General features: G+C 40.4%; 1 protein-coding gene across 1 annotated transcript in view; it reads right to left on the bottom strand.

The window, feature by feature from the left end:
* Nucleotides 1-24,586, bottom strand: part of dmc1 (DNA meiotic recombinase 1) — a 51,545-nt gene that overhangs the window by 10,942 nt on the left and 16,017 nt on the right. The window contains exons 8-10 of the mRNA XM_072271837.1: nt 22,287-22,378; nt 11,149-11,222; nt 3,727-3,841 (exon numbers count right to left, since the gene is read on the bottom strand). Of these exons, the coding sequence (XP_072127938.1) occupies nt 3,727-3,841; nt 11,149-11,222; nt 22,287-22,378 (281 nt within the window). The remainder of the gene's footprint in view (nt 1-3,726; nt 3,842-11,148; nt 11,223-22,286; nt 22,379-24,586) is intronic.

The following is a 24,586-nucleotide window of genomic DNA, read 5'->3' as shown; positions in this document are numbered from 1 at the left end:
GAGGAAGTGGGAGGAGCCAAAGGAGAAATTATTAAGAGTAAGGACTAATTCCGCTAGACGGAGCAGAGTGGTGGTAGAAATCCTTACAACAGGAAAAAGATAACCACCTACCCTATTCATGCCTCTTGTGATCTTATATACTCCTATTAGGTCACCTCTTCATTCCGGGGAAAACAAGTCCAGCCTATTCAATTTCACCCCATAGATAAAGTCTTTCAGGTGTTACTTCTGTGACATAACATGTGGCGAATAGAGCAGCCAATGAATTGGTCCCTATGATTCTGAGGAGGTAGTTGAAAGTTCCTGCTGTGTCCTGCAGACATCCAAGTATTTACATGGGCAACTCCTCCTAAGTATTTCACCAAGATGCAGCACAGAGCGTCATAGGAAGTCATTCCTGCCTGTGGCCATCAAACTTTACAACTCCTCCCTTGGAGGGTCAGACACCCTGAGCCAATAGGCTGGTCCTGAACTTATTTCATAATTTACTGGCATAATTTACACATTACTATTTAACTATTTATGGTTCTATTACTATTTATTATTTATGGTGCAACTGTAACGAAAACCAATTTCCCCCAGGATCAATAAAGTATGACTATGACTATCTATTTCTGCTTCACTTCTTTTTAAGTGCAAGGAACTTTCATGAAAGCCACACATGTTGCAATAATTTCTGAAGAATCACAGCAATATGACTCTTTCATGGAAAGGCTCTTGGCAAAATTAGCCACCATATTATAGGAAAGATGTGGGTGTGCTGGAGAGAGTGTAAAGGAAATTCACCAGGAAGTGGCCTGGATTGGATTAGCTACGGGGAGAGTGTGAATACGCAGGGTTGTTTTCCTTACAATGGAGGAGGCTGAGTGGAGACCCGAGTGGTACATAAAATTATAAGCGGCATAGGCAGATAGTAAGAATCTTTTCACAATAGTTTGTTCATTATGTATCATGTCATATGACATGGGCAATCATAGTCTTTTCATGACCATGATTGTTCTTGGTAAATTTTTTTGCAAAAGTGGTTTGCCATTGCCTTCTTCTGGACAATGTCTTTAGAAGATGGGTGGTCGTATAACCAGGACTTGTGATATGCACCATCTGCTCATACGGCCATCCACCACCTGCTCCCACAGTTTCATGTGACCCTGATTGGGGTCTAAGCAGGTGCTACACTTTGCACAGGGGTAACCTGATGGTTAGCAGAGGGAAGGAGTGTCTTACACCTTATTGTAACCAGGGCATCAAAGGTTATGGTGAGAAGGTGGGGGAGTGGGACTAAATAGGCGAAAATGGATCAGCTCATGATAAAATGGCGGAGCAGACTCAATGGGCCGAATGGCCTACTTCTGCTCCTTTGTCTTATGGTCTTATTTGGTAGAGACATATCTCCACCTCGTCGCCCAATTCACAATAATAGAGATATTTTAAAAGGTTTAGCTATAAACATAGAAGAGTACAGCACAGAAACAGGCCCTTTGGCCCACAATGTTGTGCCAAACCAGTCAGAAAGTCATTTAACAACCCCCCCCCCACCAAACTAATCCCTCCTACCTACCCAACGTTCATTACCCTCCATCTTCCTCACATCCATGTGCCTATCTAAACATCTCTTAAAAACCTCCAATGTATTTGCCTCTACCACCATACCAGGTAATGCATTCCAAGCATCCACCACTCTGAGTAAAAAACTTACCCCTCACACCCCCTTTGAACCTACACCTTCTCACCTTCTGGTATTAGATATTTCAACCCTGGGAAACAGATACTCACTGTCCACCCTATCTATATTTCTCATTATCTTATAAACTTCTATCAGAAGTTGAATAAACCGAGACTTAAGTTGAATAAGTATCAGAAAGAATTCATAAAAATTGCACTGGCAGTAGCTAAGAAGGCTATAGCAGTTATTTGGAAATCTGATTTGTATTTAAGTATGAATCGTTGGAACAATGAAATGGCTAGTTCTATTCCACTTGAAAAAATTACTTATAATTTAAGAGATAAATATGAAACATTTTTGAATATTTAGCGCCTTTATTTACAAAAGATAGGATGGCGTATTTAGTTGCTCCGATGATAAAGATCTTGGTCCCTTGGGCAAAGTAATATATAAATATACTAAATTTATTTTGAATCCCATAGAGCATGTGGAAACCTTCCAATATCCAGGCGGTTCTCTTTTTTTTTTCTTTTTTCTTTCTTTCTTTTCTTTTTAGGTAGGAGTATATATCAGGGGGAAGGGTTAAGGGGAGGGGGGAGGGTTGACACTATCTTTTCATGTATTCACTTTGAAAACTCAATAAAAATTATATTAAAAAAAAACTTCTATCAGATATCCCCTCAGCCTCCGACACTGCAAAGAAAACAACCCAAGTTTGTCCAATCTCTGAGGCACATGAGGCAGCATCCTTGCGAACATCTTCTGCACCCTCTCCAAAGCCTCAATGTTCAGGTGAGGGGTCGGACTTTTTAAAAGGGGAATTGCTGAGTTTTTTTAAACACTTGATATTTGGAATTCATTGCCACAGTAGGAGATGGTGGTATCAGACATAATCACTTTGTTCAATATATATTTAGGCAGGTGCTTAAATAGATAAAGCAATGAAGGATGAGGATCTACTGCAGCCAATGGGATTAGGTAGATGGGCACAAAGGTCGGAGAGGCCAGAAGGGCCTCAGCTCTATGACTCTATGAGAGGTGAGTCTGGAGTATAGTGAAGTAGCAATGCTTGGAGTCCCAGAAGCAGGGAACAGTGATACCACAACAATGGTTAAGGCAGGGATCAAAACAGTGGAAATAGGCTGTCTTTCTGATGGACAGGATAAGGATCAAGAACTCAGTTCACAGTCACACATCAGCCAGGGTCGAAGTCTGGTTTAATCTGAGACATCAACCAGGTTTTCTGATAGGTCTAAAATCAATTTCAAAACTTTCTTGCCCAATGTTTATGATAAAACATGTGAAAATATATTTCCAAAACATCAAGCGTAATACCGCCAAGCCACTTGGTCTGCACATACAGTATATCCAGCAGCTTTCCTGATTGGAATAGTGCTATAAATTAGAATATACCTGGCTACAAGTTGAATTTTGCTGTAATGGGATTAGTGAAGCCCCTTGAGAAAAGGAGCCTTAATTAGGTCACATATATTTTACAAAACATACTGGAGGACATGGGGATCAAGTGTGCTTTCAGCTGGGTAAGAAGTATCATCAAGAGTCTTCTGTTTAAGTAGACAATGTAGGAATGTTTCTGATTGAAAGAATTTTCCATCCATGCAGTGGAATGAGACAGAAAGATTGCTATCAACACCACATTCTGGTACATTTGAGGTCAGGGGTTGCCAGCTTTGGCCGATATAATATTAAATCACATCCAACATGGGTTTCCACTTTCAATTTTAGTTAATCCTGAAGAAAATGATACTAATTCAAAGCTTAAGTGACAGCCATATGGCTTTTGCTGCCCAAAACATATGCATGACAGAACAGACTAGGAGAAATGGCATAAGAAGCAAAAACAGAATCTCTGCTCAAAATCCAAGGCATCTTTTTTAAAAAGTTAACCGTGAGGATACAGTCTCCTACCAAGGATACTGTATCTCAAAGATTAACTTCCAAAATAATACAGCATGCATTACCCATGGTGATCCCTCACTCCTCATTACTGTACAGCTTTAAAATAATGTGCTTTGAAGTACATGTTATCTGTTAATGCTTACCCTCAGAGATTTTCTGCAGGCGGGAAAGCATCTGAGCCAGCTTCTGCTGGCGCTCTGCAAGCTCACCACGGCCACTGAAATCAACTCGAAAAAGTGCCATGATTGAATCTATGATCTGAGCAACAAATGTACTGTCAGGAAAATTCCTTTAAAAACACTATATCAAAGTCATTAAACTCCAGTACAGCTAAGTAAGGAAACAATTCATTCCAAGCCCGATTTTGAAATATTTGCGGATTAGCAGTTGGTAAAATGGCTGGAATGTAGTACAGAATATTATTCAGTTTATTTTTGTCTGTGGCTAACTGAACACGACAAACAACACACTTGCCCCAGTATATACAGGTGGATGCAGCTGAAGGACCTATGAGGCTGAGAACATAGTGACACAAATCAACTTTAACAACAGGACTTATTTAGGATTTTCGGCTTTGTTTTCTGCCATCAGCCAGCTGAGGCTCCAGTGACAGGAAGCTGTAGTTTCTCGGGGCTATTTCATGGATGTGGTCATGGCTTGTAGGATAATCCCATGATTGAAGTGAAGGAACAGGTGGCACAAGAGATATGGGAGATAACCCTGTCACTGGAGGAGAAAGATCTGGAAAGATCTGAATAAAAGAGGAAGGCTGCTACAGTATTTTGTGAAGTAACATATCTATGATTGGGAGAGAAGCAGCAGTCAGCATTACAAGAGGAAGGAGAAACTGCATTTATGATGGTAGAAGGCCGACATAGGTGGAGGAGAAAACCCTCATTAAAAGGACAGTCTTGTGTGTTTAGGAAAGAGGCTGCAGATACTAATGTTGCAGAAGCAGGGAAGGACAGGTTCACAACTTCATATTTTCCTCAAGGTAAAAAGGATGCTATTCAGCCCATCAAGGCTCTGTGAACTCTGAGCAGTTCCATCAGTCTCTCTTACACTGTGGCCTACTCTTTCTCAAATGCCAACTCTAGCCACCTACCTACACTTGGGATGATTGAAAGTAACCAATTAAGCTACGAACACATCTTTGGGATGTGAGAGGTATAGAGAGGCCCGTGAGAACCCACGTTGTCACAGGCATAATGTGCAAATGCCACAGTTAGTAGTGAGATCAGTATCACACCTGGGTCACTGGAGCTGTGCAGCAGCTGTACTGTCTGCTGCATTACTGTGCTGCTCTTTAAAAGAGCTTAGTACAGCGCAGGAGATAAACACTGCAAGAATTTAAAAACTGGATAGGAGAGAGAGGCTTCAAAGATGTGTTGATGTTCTCCTGCCTGGAAGTCTAGAATCACAGAAAATACTGAAAGTACTCAGCAGGTCAGCCATATTTGTAGGAAGAGAAACAAAGCGAATGGTTCAGGTTAAAGACTCTTTGTTAGAACGGGGAAGGAGCCAAAAGAAATTAGGTAAGCTGCAGAGGTGAGGGGATATCTCTGATGGGGTAAATCAAGAGTGACCATGGGGGAATAAGCCGTAATCAAAGTTATTTGGTCAATGAGTGAGTAGGAGAGTGCAATCACCTCAATTTCTGATCTTATAATAGAAGAATCATGACTGATAAAGCAGCTGAAAATTATTGAGCACTCCGAATGCACTGTCTGAGGCAGAGTTGATTGACTACCAGTAACTATCTTTGTGCTAAATACGATTCCAGCCAGATGAATAGTTTTCCCTTCATTCCTACAAACCAGCATTTTCTCAGTGCTCTTGCTTCTGGTGTTCACCCCCATGTCAAGGTCAAGGAGGTAATGAAGTCTGGAATGCTCGTGGCTAAGTGCTGCTTAAACCACCTAACAAGAGTATTCTCTATTACCATGTTGATAACTGTGAGTAGATTGATGGGGCAGTATTAAATCAGATTGTGTTGATCTTTGTGAACAGAATATAACAGGGTAGATATGAATGTTGTAATTGTGCAGGGAGCAGTAGGAGAGGAAGAACAGAGCAGGAAGATAGACCCACTAGCTCAGATTGGCATGTCTTCCACTTCCAAAGTTCAAGTTTAATTGTCATTCAGTCATACATGAATACTGCCAAATGAAACAGTGTTGCTCCATACAGACACATATTTTATACATACACACACACACATATATAGAGCTGCAACATTACCTCACAGTGCTATCAGCTGTTTAAACTCTCAAAAAGATGCAGCAGAGTGAAGCCTATACTGATCATTTGTGACCGTGCTGAGTGATAAGGGATAGAGGTTGGAACTATCATGTCATCTAGAAAGCTGCTTAGTGATGTTCGCATTGATAATCCTCGGCAGAGTTCACTGGCCGTGTGTTGCTGTAAGCTCACCTCAGTGTTTAAATGATGTCTCGTATTTCCAAAGGATTTTCTTAACAAACCAAGGCATAGAAGTTGTCATTAGTGTCACCAACATGAGAAAATCTGCAGATGCTGAAAGTTCAAAGTAACACACACACACACACACACACACACACACACACACACACACACACATTGCTGAAGGAACTCAGCAGCTCAGGCAGCATCTATAGAAAAGAGCAAACAGTTGTCATTTTGGGCCAAGACACATCAACAGTACTGGAAAGAAAGGTGGAGAAGTAAGGTGTGGGGTGGGGGAGGAAAGGAAGAAGTACAAGGTGGTAGATGATAGATGGAATAGGGAGAGGTTAAGTAAAGAGCTGAAATGTTGATTGGTGGAAGAGATAAAGGGCTGGAGGAGGGGGAATCTGATAGCAGATGACAGATGACCATGGAAAAAAGGGAAGGGGGAGGAGCACCAGAGGAAAGTGATGGGCAGGTATGGAGATAAGGTGAAAGAGGGAAATGGGAACAGGGAATGGTGGAGTGGGGCATTTACCGGAAGTTCAAGAAATCAATGTTCCTGCCATCAGGTTGAATTGGTTGTGATTAGTATCTGGGTTAATGTACTTACCAGTATTATTTTGAAAGCAGAATGAAGAAGAAATTGGTTAAGGCCTGTGGGGGGGGGGGGGGGGGTACCAAGATAATGTAGCAGTTAGCGCCCTGCCATTACAGCTCATGGAGTCAGAGTTCGGAGTACATTTTGTGACTTTGATCAAAGTCACCTGAGAGACACTGAAGCTGATGGATATGGAAGTATTTATTCAACAAAACAATCAGGCATGATACTGCAGTCTCTTGGAAGAAGAGACTTCCTGAACCAATATTACATGACATTTTGTTTGTTAAAGAACAAAGGTAACAACAGGACAATTTCTGTAGTTACTATGCATTCATCATGCATTCTTTGAGTTGCGCATAATTTCAAACAGCTAAATCGTCACATCACCAGGCTCAAAATGAGTGTTAATCACCTCTGTCTCTGAATTGCATTCATGCATATGCAAACATCTCAGGTGAATGGGGTGTTTCCTGATCTGTAAACAACAGTTCTGTAGCTCCAGGAAGACCATTGTTCTGAGCTGCATTTTAAATTCAATCTACAATCCATATTCAGGTCTGAAGACTGGTGGCTGTTGAAATTAATATTTGCTATACTGTATTACATAATCTCCACCTTCACATTTCATTTCCAGCAGCATCAGTATGCAAGTTTGTACATTTCTCCCAGCATGTGTATGGGTTTCCTCCAGGTGCTCTGGTTTCCTCTCACAGTCCAAAGACATGCCAGTTAGTACGTTAATTGTTGTTGTTGTTGTTGTTGTTGTTATTTTTTTTTACGAGGTCAAGTTGCTAGCTCAACGCTCAACCCAGCATAAATGGAAACCATGCAAGGAGCTGGCTGGATTCGAACCCGTGACCACTCGCCTTGAAGCCTGTTGCGGTTGCGGTTGCGACTACACCAGCTGGCTAGTAGGTTAACTAGTCATTATAAATGCCCTGTGATTAGGCTGGGGTTGTATTGGCTGGTTGCTGGATAGCGTGGCTTGATGGGGGCGGAAGGGCCTGTTTCACACTGTATCTCTAAATGCTAAATACTACACACACACACACACACACACACACACACACACACGATTCAGATAAATTAGGCTATTGGTTAATTGGAGCAGCTGTCTATTTGGGACAACTCTTAAAGAACAAAACCAAATCAAGAAAAGAGCCAGGATTCCTTTATGGATTTTGGACACTATGCCACTTAATTGGGACAGGAGACAGTCAGTCACGTGCACTTCTGTGGCCTTTAGACACTGCACTGGTCTTACAGCAAACAGTTGTGTCAGTTGTGCTTGTGTTATGTTATCAATTTGGGCAGATGGTCACTGATTGAAAAAGCAGTGATTTTTGATAATTTTGTTTTTTTTAAAATTTTGAGACCCTTTCCATGAAATGATTTTACACTAGCCAAAAAAATTACCCTTTAGGACCAAAATAAAAGTTATCCAACAAACACCACTCATTGTTAGCTGTAGAGATAACTGGAGTGCCAAAATCTACAATTACACATTCGATACATCAACAAGAAGAACTGTGAGGAGGATGAGCATTACATCACAAAACAAAAGCTTGAAAGTAAGGATCCAGATGATGAGGTGGCCCTCAATTAATGGTTTTTCATTTTAACCATACGAAGTGTATGTGTCAGTGGACCAAAGTTAAAAAAAAACAAGCTAGCTAAGAAGGTGGTCACAAAGATTTTAAAGCCACAGATGGTTGATTGGCTCGACGTAAATGCAGGCACCACATTAAATTCAAGAAAGCACACGGTGAGAAGGGTCGTGCTGATGCTGTAAGTACAGAAACATGGAGATCTATAAAACTCCCTGACTTGCTTCAAAATTATGTATAGATGATATCTACAATGCCAATAAAACAGGCCTTTTTTATCATGCCAGGCCAAATGGTTTCTTTTGTTACAAACACGCAACACTATGAGGTTCAAAGAAAGCAATGGATCACATAACTGTGTTACATTATTCAAATATGTCAAGAACTGATAAGAAGAAATTGTTGCTTTTTGGGAAATGTGTGACCTTAATCTTTAAGGAGCTAAGAATGCATATTTTACCAAGCAAGTACTATGCCAGCGTACACTCAATGAATTCCTCTGTGCATATCCATTATGAACTAACACACAGTTTTACAGTATTGTAGTACTATTGGTAGTGTTCCATTTTGTTCTGTATTTATTTTAAATGAATTGTTAGTCAGTTAAATGGTAGTTTGCCCTTTTTATACCTTTTTAACTATTTGAAACTTCAGATAATTGGGCCAAAACATATTGGTCCTGATGTTATAAAATGACTAGAGAGAGCAATACGTTACATATTTGAATTTCAGTTTATAGCTAGGCAGGAAGGAGTGTAGTGTATTTAATATTTCAGTAGATTTGAGTAACATTGTAAATATATTGTTTGATTAAACATTCTTTGTTTACATAATTCATTATGGGTTATATATACGTGAATGGCATATGTCATTCAATGGGTCAAATGGTCTAATTCTGCTTATATTCATTACACCACCACGTCATATTGCATGTGAGCACTTCACCAAAAAAGGGGGGTAGGAGGAACTAAGTAGAAAAGTACCCCAGCTCCTGTATTATTTTTTTCCCAATAGTTTCTGGAGTTACAAAACATAAACAGAAAGTATATTCACAGATGCCAACGTTATTCCACTTATGGTCTGACCTTTGTTTTAACAGTTGTATCAAATTCTCCCTTCATGCCTTGTCTCTGCCCCAGCTAATAATGGCAAGCATCCAGCATGCCTGCTTCATCACCCCTCATATACCTGTGCTACCAACTTCAGGGATCTTTGGATATGTATTCCAAGACCCCTTTGTTCCTCAATATCCCCTCATTTCTCTATTATGGATTTATTGAGTTTGCCTGCAAGAAAGCTAATCTCAGGGTTGTATATGCTGACATATATGCACTTTGATAATAAATTTACTTTGAACTTTGATCGTGCCACTCATGGTATACTTCCTAACTTTTTATGACCTACTAAAGCACAATTTCACACTTACCGAAATTAAGTTCACTCTGCCATTGTCCTGTCCAATCTTATCAGCTTACCAAAGACTACCCACCTCACCATCAACACCACCAATTCTTGGTGCAACAGTACACTTACTAATTAAATCTATGTTCATATTTAAGTCATTAATGTACTGTACATAACAAATAGCAAGGGTTCCAGCACCTACACTCTGTGGTACTGTACATCACTGATCACAGGGTTCAAATCACAATAGTAATCCTCTGCTATCACCCTGCCTCCTATTACAAACCTATTTTGGAAGTAATGTATCATGCCTTGATTCCCATGGGCTAGCATTCCATTTGGGACCTTGGTAAAGGCTTTATCAAAGTCTACATGAACTATATGAAGCACACTGTCCTAATCAATATATTTAGTTATCTCTTCAAAAAACTCAATTAAATTCGTCAGAAAGGATCTCCCATCAACAAATACATGCTGTCTGTGATCAATCCCTGTCTTTCCAAGTGTAGATTATTCCTGTCCTTCTTAACTTTTCCTGTAATTTCCCTTTCACTTACTGCATTGAGAAAGTATTCAGCCCTCACAACCATTTACACATTTTACTGTCTCATTTTCCAAATTTAAAATATATTGAAGTAGGATTTTTCAGCTAATCTACAAAACATTGTGTACCATGTCAAATCAAAAGAAAAATTTCAAAACCTGTCAACAATTTACTAAACTTAAAAACCAAAGTTATGAGGCTGAAAAAGTATTCATTCCCTTTGTAATCACTATACTAACTTTCCTCAGAAACAATATATACTGTATTACCTTACCAACTTACCCAATTTGTTGATGTAGAAAATTGGAGGATCACCTGTTTTCAATTAATTCGTAAGACTAAATACCCCCTCACTCTCTGTAAGGTCTGACAGTATGGTAGATTTTCAATAGATCAAACCATAATGAAGACATAATGAGGAAGGTACAAGACCATCTCAAAGGCATTGAATATACTTTGGCGCTCAGTGCAGTCCACGTGGAAAAAGTGGGAAAAATATGAAACCACAGCCACACTGCCGAGGTCAAGCTGCCCCTCTAAATTTAGTCACCAGATAAAAAGACACTTGTAAGGGAGGCTACTGTGATGCCAACATTCACTCAGTGACTACAACTGAAGATGAAGCTCATGGCTCCACATCTCTAAAGGCTTTTACAAAAAAGGGAATTTATGGAAGAGGAAGAATCAAGTCCCTCTCCAAAATACAATCAGTTAATGGATCCACTTTCCAAAGTACAACCACATAAAAGCCCCATTCTCTAGTAAATGCACCTGTTCCACAGAACGATGTTGTGCCCACTCTTCAACATATAACTAAATAATGGACACAGCCCTCAATAAACGATGGGCCAATGATTCCAGGTGAAAAATAGATTGAATGCCTAGCTCCAATTATACTTCCCAAATTCAGAAGACTAATATCTACTATCGTTCATGTACAATGCAGTTTTGGACAATTTGAAAATTATTAGTTAATGGATACCAAGAGTTTGAAAATTCCACCCTCTTCATGGAATTTGGCTGCTACGTAATCCAGCAATTCCATCTGGTGTTCACCTGTCAATGAGACAGAATGTGAATGAACACAACAATTTTCAAATTCAAAAACAAATAGCAGATTCACATTTCATTAAACAACTCTTATTGAGATAATATAGTCATTTCTATTTGAATTCAAAGTGACACTTGAAGACTAATGTCTGATGAAGGCAAGGAAAAATGTATTTTATGATGATAAAAAGGGACTGGATATAAATTTGAGAAACATTCTCTAATTTTGTGTATTTATCTATGCGATAGCCGAATACTGATATTAATTGCTCTAATATTCACCTTCCAGAATACTGAAGCATAAAATTGTGTTAGGAATCTTAAGGATCTAATTGTTATTAATTATCCAGGCTGATATCAGTGCTTTAGCTGACACCAGTTTGGCTTTTCACCAAAATATTCAACTCCTGCGATTAGTTGGAGGGTAAAAACAACGTGTCCTTTCTCAGCAGGTTGACTGAGACCCTTAGGTGACCAACAAACAACATGATGTGCATATGCCATGAGACAGATGGCACAGTTTTTAAAGCTTCATGGATTCTTTTCTCAAAGAATCCTTCACTACTCTCAACTTATTTGTGGCATTTTGTAGTCACATCAACAATCTGCACACAGGTATCATTCAGCTGAGATCCAGTTTGAGCATGCTCAGTCAGGTGCAGTTATTGAATCAATTTCATTTGTGCATGCTGTCAGGCTGCAGTAAAATCCATCAGGCTTTGCAAAGCCACGGAACCACTACAGAAAGTAAGAACATAAGAAACAGAAATGGGCATAGGCCATTCACTCCATCAAGATCATGCTTGATTTTCTACCTCAACACCATTTTTTAGCACTGTCACCATATCCCCTGATGCCCTTAATATCCAGAAATCTAACAACCTCTGCTTTGTATGCATGAACTTCCAGTCTCCAAGATTCCCCTCTATCCACCTCTCTTGGGGGGAGAGAATTCAAAAGTAAAGGCATTTTTCCTCATGTCAGTTTTAACTGACCTCCTGCTTTCCTCTCAATCTCAGTGTGGTCCCAGACTCCTCAATCAGGGGAAATATCCCCACTGCATCTAGTCTGTCAAGCCCTATAAGAACTTAGCATGTTTCAATTAGATTTCCTCTCATTCTTCTAAGCCCGGAAGAATCAGAATCAGGTTTATTATCACCGGCATGTGACGTGAAATTTGTTAACTTAGTAGCAGCAGTTCAAGGCAATACATAATATAGAAAAAAAGTAATAATAATAATAAGTAAATCTTATTCAGTATACTTTATATACTACACGTATATTGAATCGATTAAAAATCATGCAAAACACAGATATGCTATATATTTTTTAAAAAGTGAGGTAGTGTCCAAGGGTTCAATGTCCAGATGGATATTGAATCAGATGGCAGAGGGATAGAAGCTGTTCCTGAATCGCTGAGTGTGTGCTTTCAGGCTTCTGTACCTCCTACCTGATGGTAACAGTGAGAAAGGGGCATGCCCTGGGTGCTGGATGTCCTTAATAATGGACGCTGCCTTTCTGAGACACTGCTCCTTGAAGATGTCCTGGGTACTTTTTAGGCTAGTACCCAAGATGGAGCTGACTAAATTTACAACTTTCTGCAGCTTCTTTTGGTCCTGTGCAGTAGCCCCAAGCTCCTTAAGCATGCCCTACTATTCAACAAGATCATGGTTGATCTGTCCCATCCCTCCTCCATCCTATGATTGTATCCAAAATATGTATCACCTCTCGGAATACCTCTAAGGATCTCACCCCCACAATCTCTAAAAAGAAAAAAATTGAGAAGTTACAGTACATCAGTTTTAAATGACATTTTGTGAATATGTTCCATTGTTCAAGATTCTTCCACTCATAGAAACATCTCAACATCTTCTCTGTCATGCTCCCTTAGAATCTCATATTTCAATAAGATTATCCTCCACTATTCTAAACTCCAAGGAATATACATCTATTTTCTTTAGCCACTCATGGTAGGTCAACTTTTTCCTCCCGGAATTAGCTTAATGAAGCTCTTTTGGACAGCTTTAAGGGGCCAAAAAATTGTGCACATTACTCAATGTTTGGCCTCATATATATCCTGTACATTTGTATCTTTCTTAATTGTACTTCCCCATTTCTAAACTCCAGTCCTCATGCAATATATCTCAACTGTCATTTGGCCTCCTAACCACTTGTTACGCTTATTGTGAGACCCAATGCATGATTGGAGGGATCACTTCTTGAGCACTTTCACTCCATTCTCCATAACAGCCAGAGCCTCCAGGTAACCAGCCATTTTAATTCCACTTCCCATTCCCACAGTGATATCTGGCCACATCTTCCACATTGCAGCCAGATGCAGATCGTAAGGGCAACACCTCATATTCTGTCTTGGTAGCCTCCAACTTGACAGCATCGTTGGTTTCTCTAGCTTCTGGTAACCATCTCTTTCCTCCCCCTGCCCCCTTTGTTTTTCCTTATCTCCCTGGCCCCTTTACCCCTTCTCTTCTCCCCTCTCCTCACAATCTGCCCATCACCCACACCTTCCTCCTCTGGCTTTCCACTTCGTTCCCTTTGTTATATGTTCTAATATCCTCTCCTATCAGATTATTTCTTCTTTAGCCCTTTGCCTCTTCCACCCATCATCTCCCAGCTTCTCACATAATTTTCCCCACCCTCCCCCACATCTCACCTGGATTTGCTTAACACCCACCAATTTATGCTCCTTCCTCTTCCCCCACCTATTTTTTCCAGCTTCTGCTTTCTTTCTTTCTGGTCCTGATGAAGGGTCTCAGTCTGAAACATGGACTGTTCCCACGCCTCCATAGATGCTGTCTGACCTGTTGAGTTCCCAGGTTTGAGTACAGTATGTTACCAGACTTCCAACATCTGCAGTCTCTCTTGTGTTTGTGCTGCACTTACCTGCTAACTTTCTGCAATTTATACACAATACCTACATTCCACTGTGCTTCATCCATCTGCAATCTCTTTCCATTTAGAAATAGTTTGCCTTTATATTCCACTTACCAAAGTGCATGACCTCATATATCCTCACTCTAAATGCCGTTTGCCAATTTTTCACATGCTCACAATACTGCTAGCTTAGTGTTATCAGCAAACTTAAAAATATGCTATCTGGTTCCATTGATGATGAGGCCTCCGTTGGTCAGGGTTGACCATGGATGTTGCATCCTAGCTGTCGTGATATGCAAGCCTGGGCAGTACAATATGGAGAGCAAGCTGTTGCCCAAGTAGCAAGCTCCCACTCTCCATGCATCTGGTGAACTCAAAGGAACAGCAGAGATTGATACAGTTTGGCACGAGCAGCATCACACGATTTGCCAGTCAGCATTAAACCCAACATAGGACTGCCTTAAGGACTTCAGCTCCAGTTTCTTCCCTCAGGGTTTACTCCCGAAGCCTTCTCCATCAGTGGGTATAGCTGCACGGCAGCAGAGATTTGAGGTCAGAGCTTTCCTTTTCCCACATGAGCTGCCAACCACATCTGACAAGCCCTATCTGCCCAAAATCATTCCCTAGCCATTGGTATAGATCGTGAATAGCATAAAAAGACTGACCTTCATTTCTTCTAATAACTACTCCTCATTTGATGTCAGTATATTTTGTGCAATTCTACGTGTTCTAACTCTATTGTCCAAATTCCAGGGAAGCTTCCAAAAAATCCAAGTTCATCATATCCACTAGTAGCCTCTTATCTATCCTACCCATCACATCTTCAAAGAACTCCAGATTAGTCAAACATCATTTTCCTTACATATTCCAAGTTTACTTTTCTCAGTCTTATTTCACTTTCATTATAGATTCCAGCTTTTCCCCTTCCACTGATGTTAGGGAACTAGTTCATTAATTCCTTTTTTTTCTCTCCCCCTCCTTTCTTCCCTCCATGCTATTCTCTAAACATCTGAAACAATTTCAGACTGTGTTAACCCTGGAAGATGGCACTAGAGCAGCTCTAAAGCCACCTTCATCAAAACTCAGGGATGTACGTAGTTGGTATTTATCAGGTTTCACACTCACAAAATTCTTGTGTTTTTGATTAGTTCTTAATTTCTTCACTTCTTCACTCTTGTTAGAAACTTAGCAAATTTTGTGTTTCTTTCCATGAAAAAGACAGACACAAACTAATTATTTAATTTTTCCCCAATCATAACTTCTGTCTCGATCTGCAAGGGATTCACACTCGTATGTCTTTTCCACTTAAATGCCTATAATTCGCTTACAGAACATTTTTGCTTCCTGCCTTTCTTTGTGATGTTCCTTTGCTGAGTTTTAATATGCTCCCAGTTGCCAGGCCTACTGCTATTTCTGGCAACTTAATTAGTCATTTTATTTAGAATAACATTCTTTAATTACAAACAAGAGAAAATCTGTAGATGCTGGAAATCCAAGCAACACACATAAAATGCTCGAGGAACTCAGCAGGCCAGGCAGCATCTTTGGAAAAAAGTACAGTCGACATTTTGGGCCAAGACTCTTCATCAAGACATTTCAGATGAAGCATTTACCTTTTGGGTTTTTGTTCCTTTACAAATTTACATAATGAGACACTGCTGCAGCTAGTAGAGTGCTGCCTCACAGCTCCACAGATATGGGTTGATTGCTGGTCGTGGGTGCTGTCAGTGTGGAACCTGCATAATCTCTCTGTGTTTCTTCTCACAATTTGCAAATGTATGGTTCATTAATGATTGTAAATAGCACTTTGTGTTGATAAATAAAAGTATCATTGTGAAGAGATATTGGTTATGGGAATGTTGAGAAAATATAAGATCAAAAGACCATAAGAGATAGGAGCAGAATTAGGACATTTGGCCCACTGAGTCTGCTCCATCATTTCATCATGGCTGATCCATTTCTCTCCCAACCCCATTCTCCTGTCTTCATGTAACTTTTTATGTCCTGACTAATCAAGAACATATCAACCTCTGCCTTAAATACACCCAATGATCTGGCCTCCACAGCTGCCTGTGGCAACAAATTCCACAGATTTACACTCTCTTGACTAAAGAAATTCTTCCTCATCTCTGCTCTAAATGGACATACTTCTATTCTGAGGCTGTGCCCTCTGGCCCTAGACTCTCCCATTATAGGAAACATTCTCTCCACATCCATTCTATCTAGGCCTTTCAACGTTCAATAGGTTTCAATGAGGATCCCCCTCCCATTCTTCTAAATTTTAGTAAGTACAGGACCAGAGCCATCAAACGCTCCTCATTCAATAACCCTTTCATTCCCAGAAGCATTCTCATGAACTCTCTCCAATGTCAGCACATCCTCTCTTTGATAAAGGGCCAAGAACTCATACTACTCCAAGTGAGGCCTCATCAGTGCCTTATAGAGCCTCAGCATTACATCCTTGCTTTTATATCCTAGTCTTCTCAAAATGAATATTAACACTGCATTTGCCTTCCTCACCACTGACTCAACCTGCAAGTTAGCCTTTGGGGAATCCTGTATGAGGACTCCCAATACACTATGCACCTCAGATTTTTGAATTTTCTGCCCATTTAGAAAATAGTCTATGCTTTTGTTCCTTCATGACCAAACACTTCATGACGCAGTATTCCATCTGCACTTCTTTGCCCATTTTCCTAATCTGTTTAAGTCCTTCTGCAGCCTCCGCTTCCATAACACTACCTGCCCCCCCACCTATCCTCGTATCGTCCACACACTTGGCCACAAAACCGTCAATTCCATCATCGAAACCAATGATTTATAATGTAAAAAGAAGCAGTCCCAACACCAACCCATGCAGAACACCACTAGTCACTATCAGCCAACCAGAAAAGGCTTCCTTTATTCCCAGCCTTGTGCGGCACTTTGGCAAAGGCCTTCTGAATATCCAAGTACACAACATCCACCCGATTCTCTTTTGTCTATCCTGCTTGTTATTTCCTCAAAGAATTCCAACTGATTTGTCAAGCAAGATTTTCCCTTAAAGAAACTATGCTGACGGGCCTACTTGATTATATGCCTCCAAGTACCCCAAAACCACATTCTTAACAATCAACTCCAACATCTTCCTAGCTACCGAGGTCTGACTAATTGGCCTGTAATTTCTTTTCTTCTGCCTCTCTCCCTTCTTGAAGAGTGGAGTGACATTTGCAATTTTCCAGTCCTCTGGAACCATACCAGAATCCATTGATTCTTGCAAGATTACTACTAGTGCCTCCACAATCTCTTCAGCTCCTCTTTCAGAATCCTGGGGTATAGTCCACCTGGACCAGGTGACTTATCTACTTTCAGACCTTTCCACTTCCCAAACACTTTCTCCTTATTAGTAACAACTGTACTCACTCTGCTTCCCCACCACCGCCCCCGACATTCTTGAATTACTGGCATACTGTTGCTGTGTTCCACAGTGAAGACTAATGCAAAATACTTATTAAGTTTGTCTACCATTTCTTTGTACCTTATTACAATCTCTCTCGTTTTCTAGCGGTCCAGTATCTACTCTTACCTCCCTTTTGCTCTTTATATAACTGTAAAAAAACTTCTGGTATCCTCTTTTATATTATTGGCTAGTTTACCTTCATATTTCATCTCTTCTCTCCTTATGGCTTTTTAGATGCCTTCTGCTGGTTTCTAAAAGCTTCCAATCCTCTAACTTCCCGCTAATTTTGCTATATTATACGCCATCTCTTTTGCTTTTATGCCGCCTTTGTCTTTCCTTGTCAGCCACAGTTTAGAATACTTCTTCTCTGGGATGTATCTACCCCACGCCTTCTGAATTGTTCACAAAAAGTCCAATTATTGCTGTTCTGCAGTCCCATACCTGATAGCGTCCACTTCCAATCAACTTTGTCCAGCTCCTCTCTCATGCCTCTGTAATTCCCTTTACTCCACTGTAATACTGATACATTTGATTTTAGCTTCCCCCTCTCAAGCTGCAGGGTGAATTCCATTATGGGTTAAGATAAGATTAGGGTCAAAATGGGTGTTGATATCACAGACTCAGTGGGCCATAGGGCCCATTTCCATGCTTCCTTTGTATGAATCTAAATACATTTCAATATGTTCTCCCGTTCAACCACAGCTGGCTCTCCTCTCATTTCTTCGTAACTTCTGTTACTTAGCATTGCGATTTCACCTTCACATTTAATTACACCACTTTCAAATTCAATGTAAAATTCTATCATGGTATGACCACTTTTCTTCACTGACTAGGAGGTTCACATGTCTCAACAGTTTATTCTGTCTAGGTTCTGATTAAAAAGATACAAGAACGTGGACACGGGTTCCTGATTAGCTGCAGCAAATTATTGATCATTGACTTAAGCCTTATTTCTAAGTTTTTCCAGTGTGATTTCCATTCATGGAGCTCTTAGAACATAAAACAGTACAGCACAAGAACAGACCCTTTAGCCCACAATATTGTGCTAAACCAATTAACTTAGTAATCAAATGGGCAACTAAACTAATCTCTTCTGCAAGCACAATGTCCATATCCTTCCATTTCCAGCACCTTCATGTGCCCATTTATCTGCCACCACCTCAGACTGCGCGTTTCAGGCATCCACCACTCTATGTAAAAAACCTGCCCCTCACACCTCCTTTGAAGTTACCCCCTTTCACCTTAAATGCATGCCGAGAAAAAGACACTGTCTTTCTACTCTTACCTATGTCTCACATAATTTTATCAACCCTTATCAAATCTCCCCTCAGCTTCCGCTGCTCCAAAGAAAACAATTCAAGTTTGTCCAACCTCTCATCACAGTACATACTCTCTAATCCAGGCAGCATTCTGGTAAACCCCTTCTGCACCCTTTCCAAAGGCTAGATCTGTAATGGGCGACCAAAACTGTATGCAATACTCCAGATGAGGCCTAACTAGAGTTTCATAAAGCTGAAACATAACTTCCTATCTTTTGAACTCAATGCCTCGACTAATAAAGTGACGCAACATCAGCTCCTCCTTTAGCTCGAAATGCCCACTAATAAATACTGTTCTTAACCACTCTGTCAACCTTTCAGGGAGCTAAGAAATTGGACCCCAAAATCCCTCTGCTCATCAACACTGTTAAAGGTCTTGCCATTTGACTTACAAAGGTGCAACACTTTGTGTTTTACCAGTTTAAATTCCATCTGCCATTTTTCTGCACTTATCTACAACTGATCTATACACCACTGTATTCTTTGCCAGTGTTCTACACTGTCCACAACACCACCAATCTTTCTATAATCTGCAATCTTACTAACCCACCCAAAAAACATTTTCATCTAGGGCACTTACATCACAAATCGCAAAGGTCTCAGTACAGATCCCTGCGAACACTGTTAATCACAGACCTCCAGGTAGAATAATTCCCTTCGGCCTCTACCTTTGGTCTTCTATAGGAAAGCCAATTCTGAATCCAGGTGGCAAATTCACCATGGATCTCATGCATCTTCATCTTCTCGATGAGCCTCCCATGAGGGACCTTATCAAAAGCCTTTCTAAAATCCCTGTAGACAACATCTACAGCCCTATCTTCATTAATCACCCTCGTTACCTCGTCAAAAAACTCAAATCAATTTAGTAAGACATGACTTGTCCTCCACAAAGCCAGACTAGCTCTCCCTAATTAGGCTATGGTTTTCCAGATGCTCATAAATTCTATCCCTAAGATAGAATTCCGGTAACTTCCCTACCACTGACATGAAACTCACCAGTCTATAGTTTCCAGGATTATCCCTGGTTCCCCTCTTGGATAATGGAATAACATTAGCTTCTCACCAGTCTTTTGGGAGCTCACCCGCAGCTAGAAAGGACAATCTCTCCTCTTGCCTCTCTCTATAACCTAGGGTATATTCTCTGAGTCCCTGGGGACTTACCCAACTTAATGCTCTTTAAGAGATGCAACACCAGCTCCTCCTTTAGCTCAAAATGCCCAAGCATATCAATACTCTCAACATTGATCTCCCTATCCTTCGCCTTGATAAATATTGATGTAAAGTACTCATTAAGGATCTCACTCACATCCTCTACATCCAAGAAAACGTTCGCCCCTTTATCCTTGAGTGGTCCTACCCTCTTGCTCTTGATGTATTTCTAGAATGCCTTGGAAATGTCGCTTCTATGTCTTTTTTTGGCCAGAACAGATGTGCTGATATACACTCCAAACAGGCCTCAGAGTACAAAAGGTGCTGGAAACAATCAGCTGCTCGGGCAGCATCCATGCAAAATGAAACAGAGTTCATGTTTCAGATTAAGGACCCTTCATTATTTTCTCTTTCCACAGATGCTGCCCAACCTTTTCTGTGCTTCCAATATTTTCTGTCTTTATTCCAACATCTAGTTTTTTTTACAAACAACAGGAATTCTGCAGATGTTGGAAATTCAAGCAACACACATCAAAGTTGCTGGTGAACGCAGCAGGCCAGGCAGCAGCTCTAGGAAGAGGTACAGTCGACGTTTCAGGCCGAGACCTGGCGAAGGGTCTATTTTTTTAAATTTTCAATTGCCTCTTTACAGCTAGGTTTAACTGCACCCCTCTCATCCCTCATGAATTCCTTGTGAAATGAAGCACTGCTCTAGATTATTGTCGCTCATCTCTTGCACTACCTCTACTAGGTGATGCTCTGTGGAGAGAGATGCAATGATGCAGTGTATTGCACTTGGCAGGATTCCAGTTGCTTGGGCCCATAGACGCTTCACTAGAAGACTCTGTTAATGAGTAATTCACCTCTGCCTCTGAAACAATCGCCTTTGTCTCCAGCTCTTGTGATTGTATTTGTAGTTAGGATAGTTAGGGAGAAACACATAAGTGCTAGAATCTGGAGCAACAGGCAATCTGCTGGAGGAACTCAGTGGAGCTTGACCCCTGCTGAGTTCCTCCAGCAGTTTGTTTTTTCACTCTCTTGTTGTATGAATCTACCTATGTATTTATTATGGGCATGGGGGGCTAAATGTGGAAAGTAAATAATTTTCTTCAGATCAATGTTTATTTAAGCATGACACTGGACTTTGACATTATCTGGGTGTTAAAAACTCTTTCTGGTACTGATCCACATTCCTAGGTGTGCTGATCACCCTCTTGCCTTCATGTGTTTCCACCAGGACTTCATATCTCTCTCCAGGTAATTCACGGGACACTTCCCTGGTTTTAGTGTTCTCTCTGTGCAGTATAGTCAAACACACACCACTTGCTTCAGTGAGTTTGGCAATGTTGGAGCAGCTACTCTGGGAGCTGTGGCTCTTGCTGTGGGTGTTATATGTAGAAAGGTTAACACCATTGCATTATGCCTGTTGCCATCTAAGGCAAGGTTTGCCATTTCAAACACAAAGTAAATGATTTTTAAATATTGGCAACTGTATATAATGAATGACACACCACAATTTCATCCAGAAACCGCAATCTCACACAATCGCTGGCATAATGTCTGCTACAATTTTCTCTTCCAGAACCCAAGGGAATAGTTATATTTTAGATTCCTTACTTTCTCTAATACTTACTGTGTAGACATATTAGTAACCCTAAATCCCTCCCTGAACTCATTGTGTACTTCATTTACTAAGACCTCATTGATTAGAGGTTGAACTGAAGGTGTTTCTTTCACCAAAGGAATGGTAAAAGGTTGGAACTCACAAACCAAAAGGTTGTAGAGGCGAAGCTGCTTCCATTTTAAAAGAAACACACATAAAAGTTGCTGGTGAACGCAGCAGGCCAGGCAGCATCTCTAGGAAGAGGTGCAGTCGACGTTTCAGGCCAAGACCCTTCGTCAGTCTGCAGCAACTTTTATGTGTGTTGCTTGAATTTCCAGCATCTGCAGAATTCCTGTTGTTTCCATTTTAAAAGTGACTGGATGAATCTCTACAATATCATGATACACATGTTCATTTCCTAAGAGCTGGGCAGTGAGATTAGTCTACATTGCTTTTTATTGACTAGTGTGGACACCATGCCCTTCACAATTTCTATGCTGGAAATTTCTATGGTTTCCTAAAAGATGATTTACTATGTGAATGCATGTATGAATAATTGTGGGAAGTAGACACAAGATCAACAAAAAAGCATCGCTATACATTATGTTAACCAATATCACCATGCTCAGAATCATCTCATACTTAGTAATGTGTAAATATTTTCTTACTTGTATAGGCACGTGCATACAGCACATTATCCAACACTGCATCTGCATCCACGTTAAACCGTTCAGCAATCCCTCGTAGTCTATCTGGGCGGCTAATTCAGGATAAGGATTTTTGGTCTATGTAACTGGATATTTATAGAATATCACATGATAATATCTCAGTTCCCTCAGGGTTAATCACTTAAATAATTGTAATACATCAACATAAATACTGAAACTGTGCTGAATAAAAAAAATATACTTAGTATATTACTACATATGAGCATCATGCTGGATGTAGATTCTGATTATTTAAGGTATCTAGAGATTGTAATTATATCTACATATGAAATACAAATATTTGGCTAGGTTTTCCCCAGATGAAATCCTCAGCAGAACAGGAAAATGTGTGTAATTGCCCAATGAATAGGTAGTCAATCTAATATAATGATGGAAGATACATGGCAATCATTAGGAGTGAGATATACCAGCGAGTTGAGTGGTGTCGCAATAACAACCTTACACACAACATCAGTAAGACCAAGAGCTGATTGTGGACTTCAGGAAGAAAAGAGGAGGGAACAACTTAATCCTCATAGAGGGATCAGAAGTGGAGAGAGTGAACAACTTCAAAGTTACTATACCTCCAAGGATCTAATTAGGTCCCAACATTTTGATGCCGCTATAAAGAAGGCAAGACAGTGGCTATATTTCATTAGGAGTTTGCGGAGATTTGGTTTGTTACCTAAAACACTCAAAAACTTCTACAGATGCAACATGGAGAGCATTCTGACTAGCCGCATAACCATCTAGCATGATTCGGGGGGGGGGGGGTACAGCAGATACATAGTAAGCTGCAGAGAGTTGTAAACTTAGTCAGCTCCATCATGGTCATTAGCCTCCTTAGTATTTAAGAGATCTTCAAGAAGCTGTGCCTCAGAAAAGTAGCTTTCATCGTCAAGGACACCCGCCACCCAGGACATGCCCTCTTCTCATTATTACCATCAGAAGCCTGAAGGCATATACTCAGCGACTTGGGAACAGTTTCTTCCCTCCTGCCATCCGATTTCTAAATGGACATTGAACCCATGAACACTACCTCACTACTTTTTTTTCTAAATTTCTGTTTTGTACTACTCCATGTATTGCATTGTACTGCTGCTGCAAAATTAACAAATTTCATGATATATGCTGGTGACATTAAACCTGATTCTGATCAGAATTAATCATATTGCTTAAGGTCTTCAAACCTCCCAAGTACCAGGGAACTAAATCAGTGGAGAGAACTGAATGAAGAAGAGATTATCAGTAAAGAAAAACAAGTAATGGAGGCAGAAACTGGAAGATAAGCCCCAGGTGTGTGAAACCCATCAATTAATCTTGCAATGAGTGCAAACACACTGAACAAGGTAGCACTGGTGATATATGGTGAAGTTTTGCTAGCAGCTCACAAACTACTAGATATTCTACGAGATACTATTCTTCTGAACTATGATCAGTGCAACCCAAAGCCTGTAATTTCTCTTCAAGAAATGTACTTTTGTACTGTCTAGACAAGCTAACAATTTTATGATCTCCTGAAGGTTTCAGCAAACTTGACTCTCAGAAATGCAGGTATGGCACCTTGAAGATGAAGGTTGACCATCATCGGGGCAGCCATCGTTGGGACAGACTTGAAGCCAAATTAAGGGTCAAGGCCCAACAGCAGAAAAAAATGGTGTTCAGCTCCACTACTCCATGCTGATTATAGCATCAAGATACAAGAGCAGAAAACAAACTGGTGTTCAGTCCCATTCTTCTGCACCAATCAAAGCTTCAAGCCAGATTAAAGCATCAAGGCCCCAGAATGGAAATTGAACCAGTATTCAATCCCATTAATCCGTACTAGCCAAGTATGGGAACAGCTGTTGTCCTACAGCCATTGGGCTCCTGAACATGCTTCACTTGCCTCAACACTGAACTGACTCCACAGCCTGTAGACTAGTTTTCTCTGTTCTATGCATTATCTGTTTACATTTTTTTATTATTTGCATAATTTTTCATCTTTTGCACATTGGATGTTTATTTGTCTTTGTGGAGTGTGTTTTTTCCTGAATTCTGTTGTGTTTCTTTATTTTGTGGCTGCACACAAGGAGATAAATCTCAAGGTTGTATATGGTATACGTACTTTGATAATACATTTACTTCGAACTTTCATCCGATCTTCAAACATCTTTATACAGGTTGAAACAAACAGACATCCCACCACAAGATAGCAATACATCCACATTAATAAGATAGTAGCAAGAGGTAAGTATTGGTGGCTCAATGGCACAGCTGGC

This window comes from Mobula birostris, chromosome 11, assembly GCF_030028105.1.
Source record: "Mobula birostris isolate sMobBir1 chromosome 11, sMobBir1.hap1, whole genome shotgun sequence".
Classification (NCBI taxonomy): Eukaryota; Metazoa; Chordata; class Chondrichthyes; order Myliobatiformes; family Myliobatidae; genus Mobula; species Mobula birostris.
Note: the sequence above shows the minus strand (reverse complement) of the source record. Positions and strands in the feature narration are given on the sequence as shown.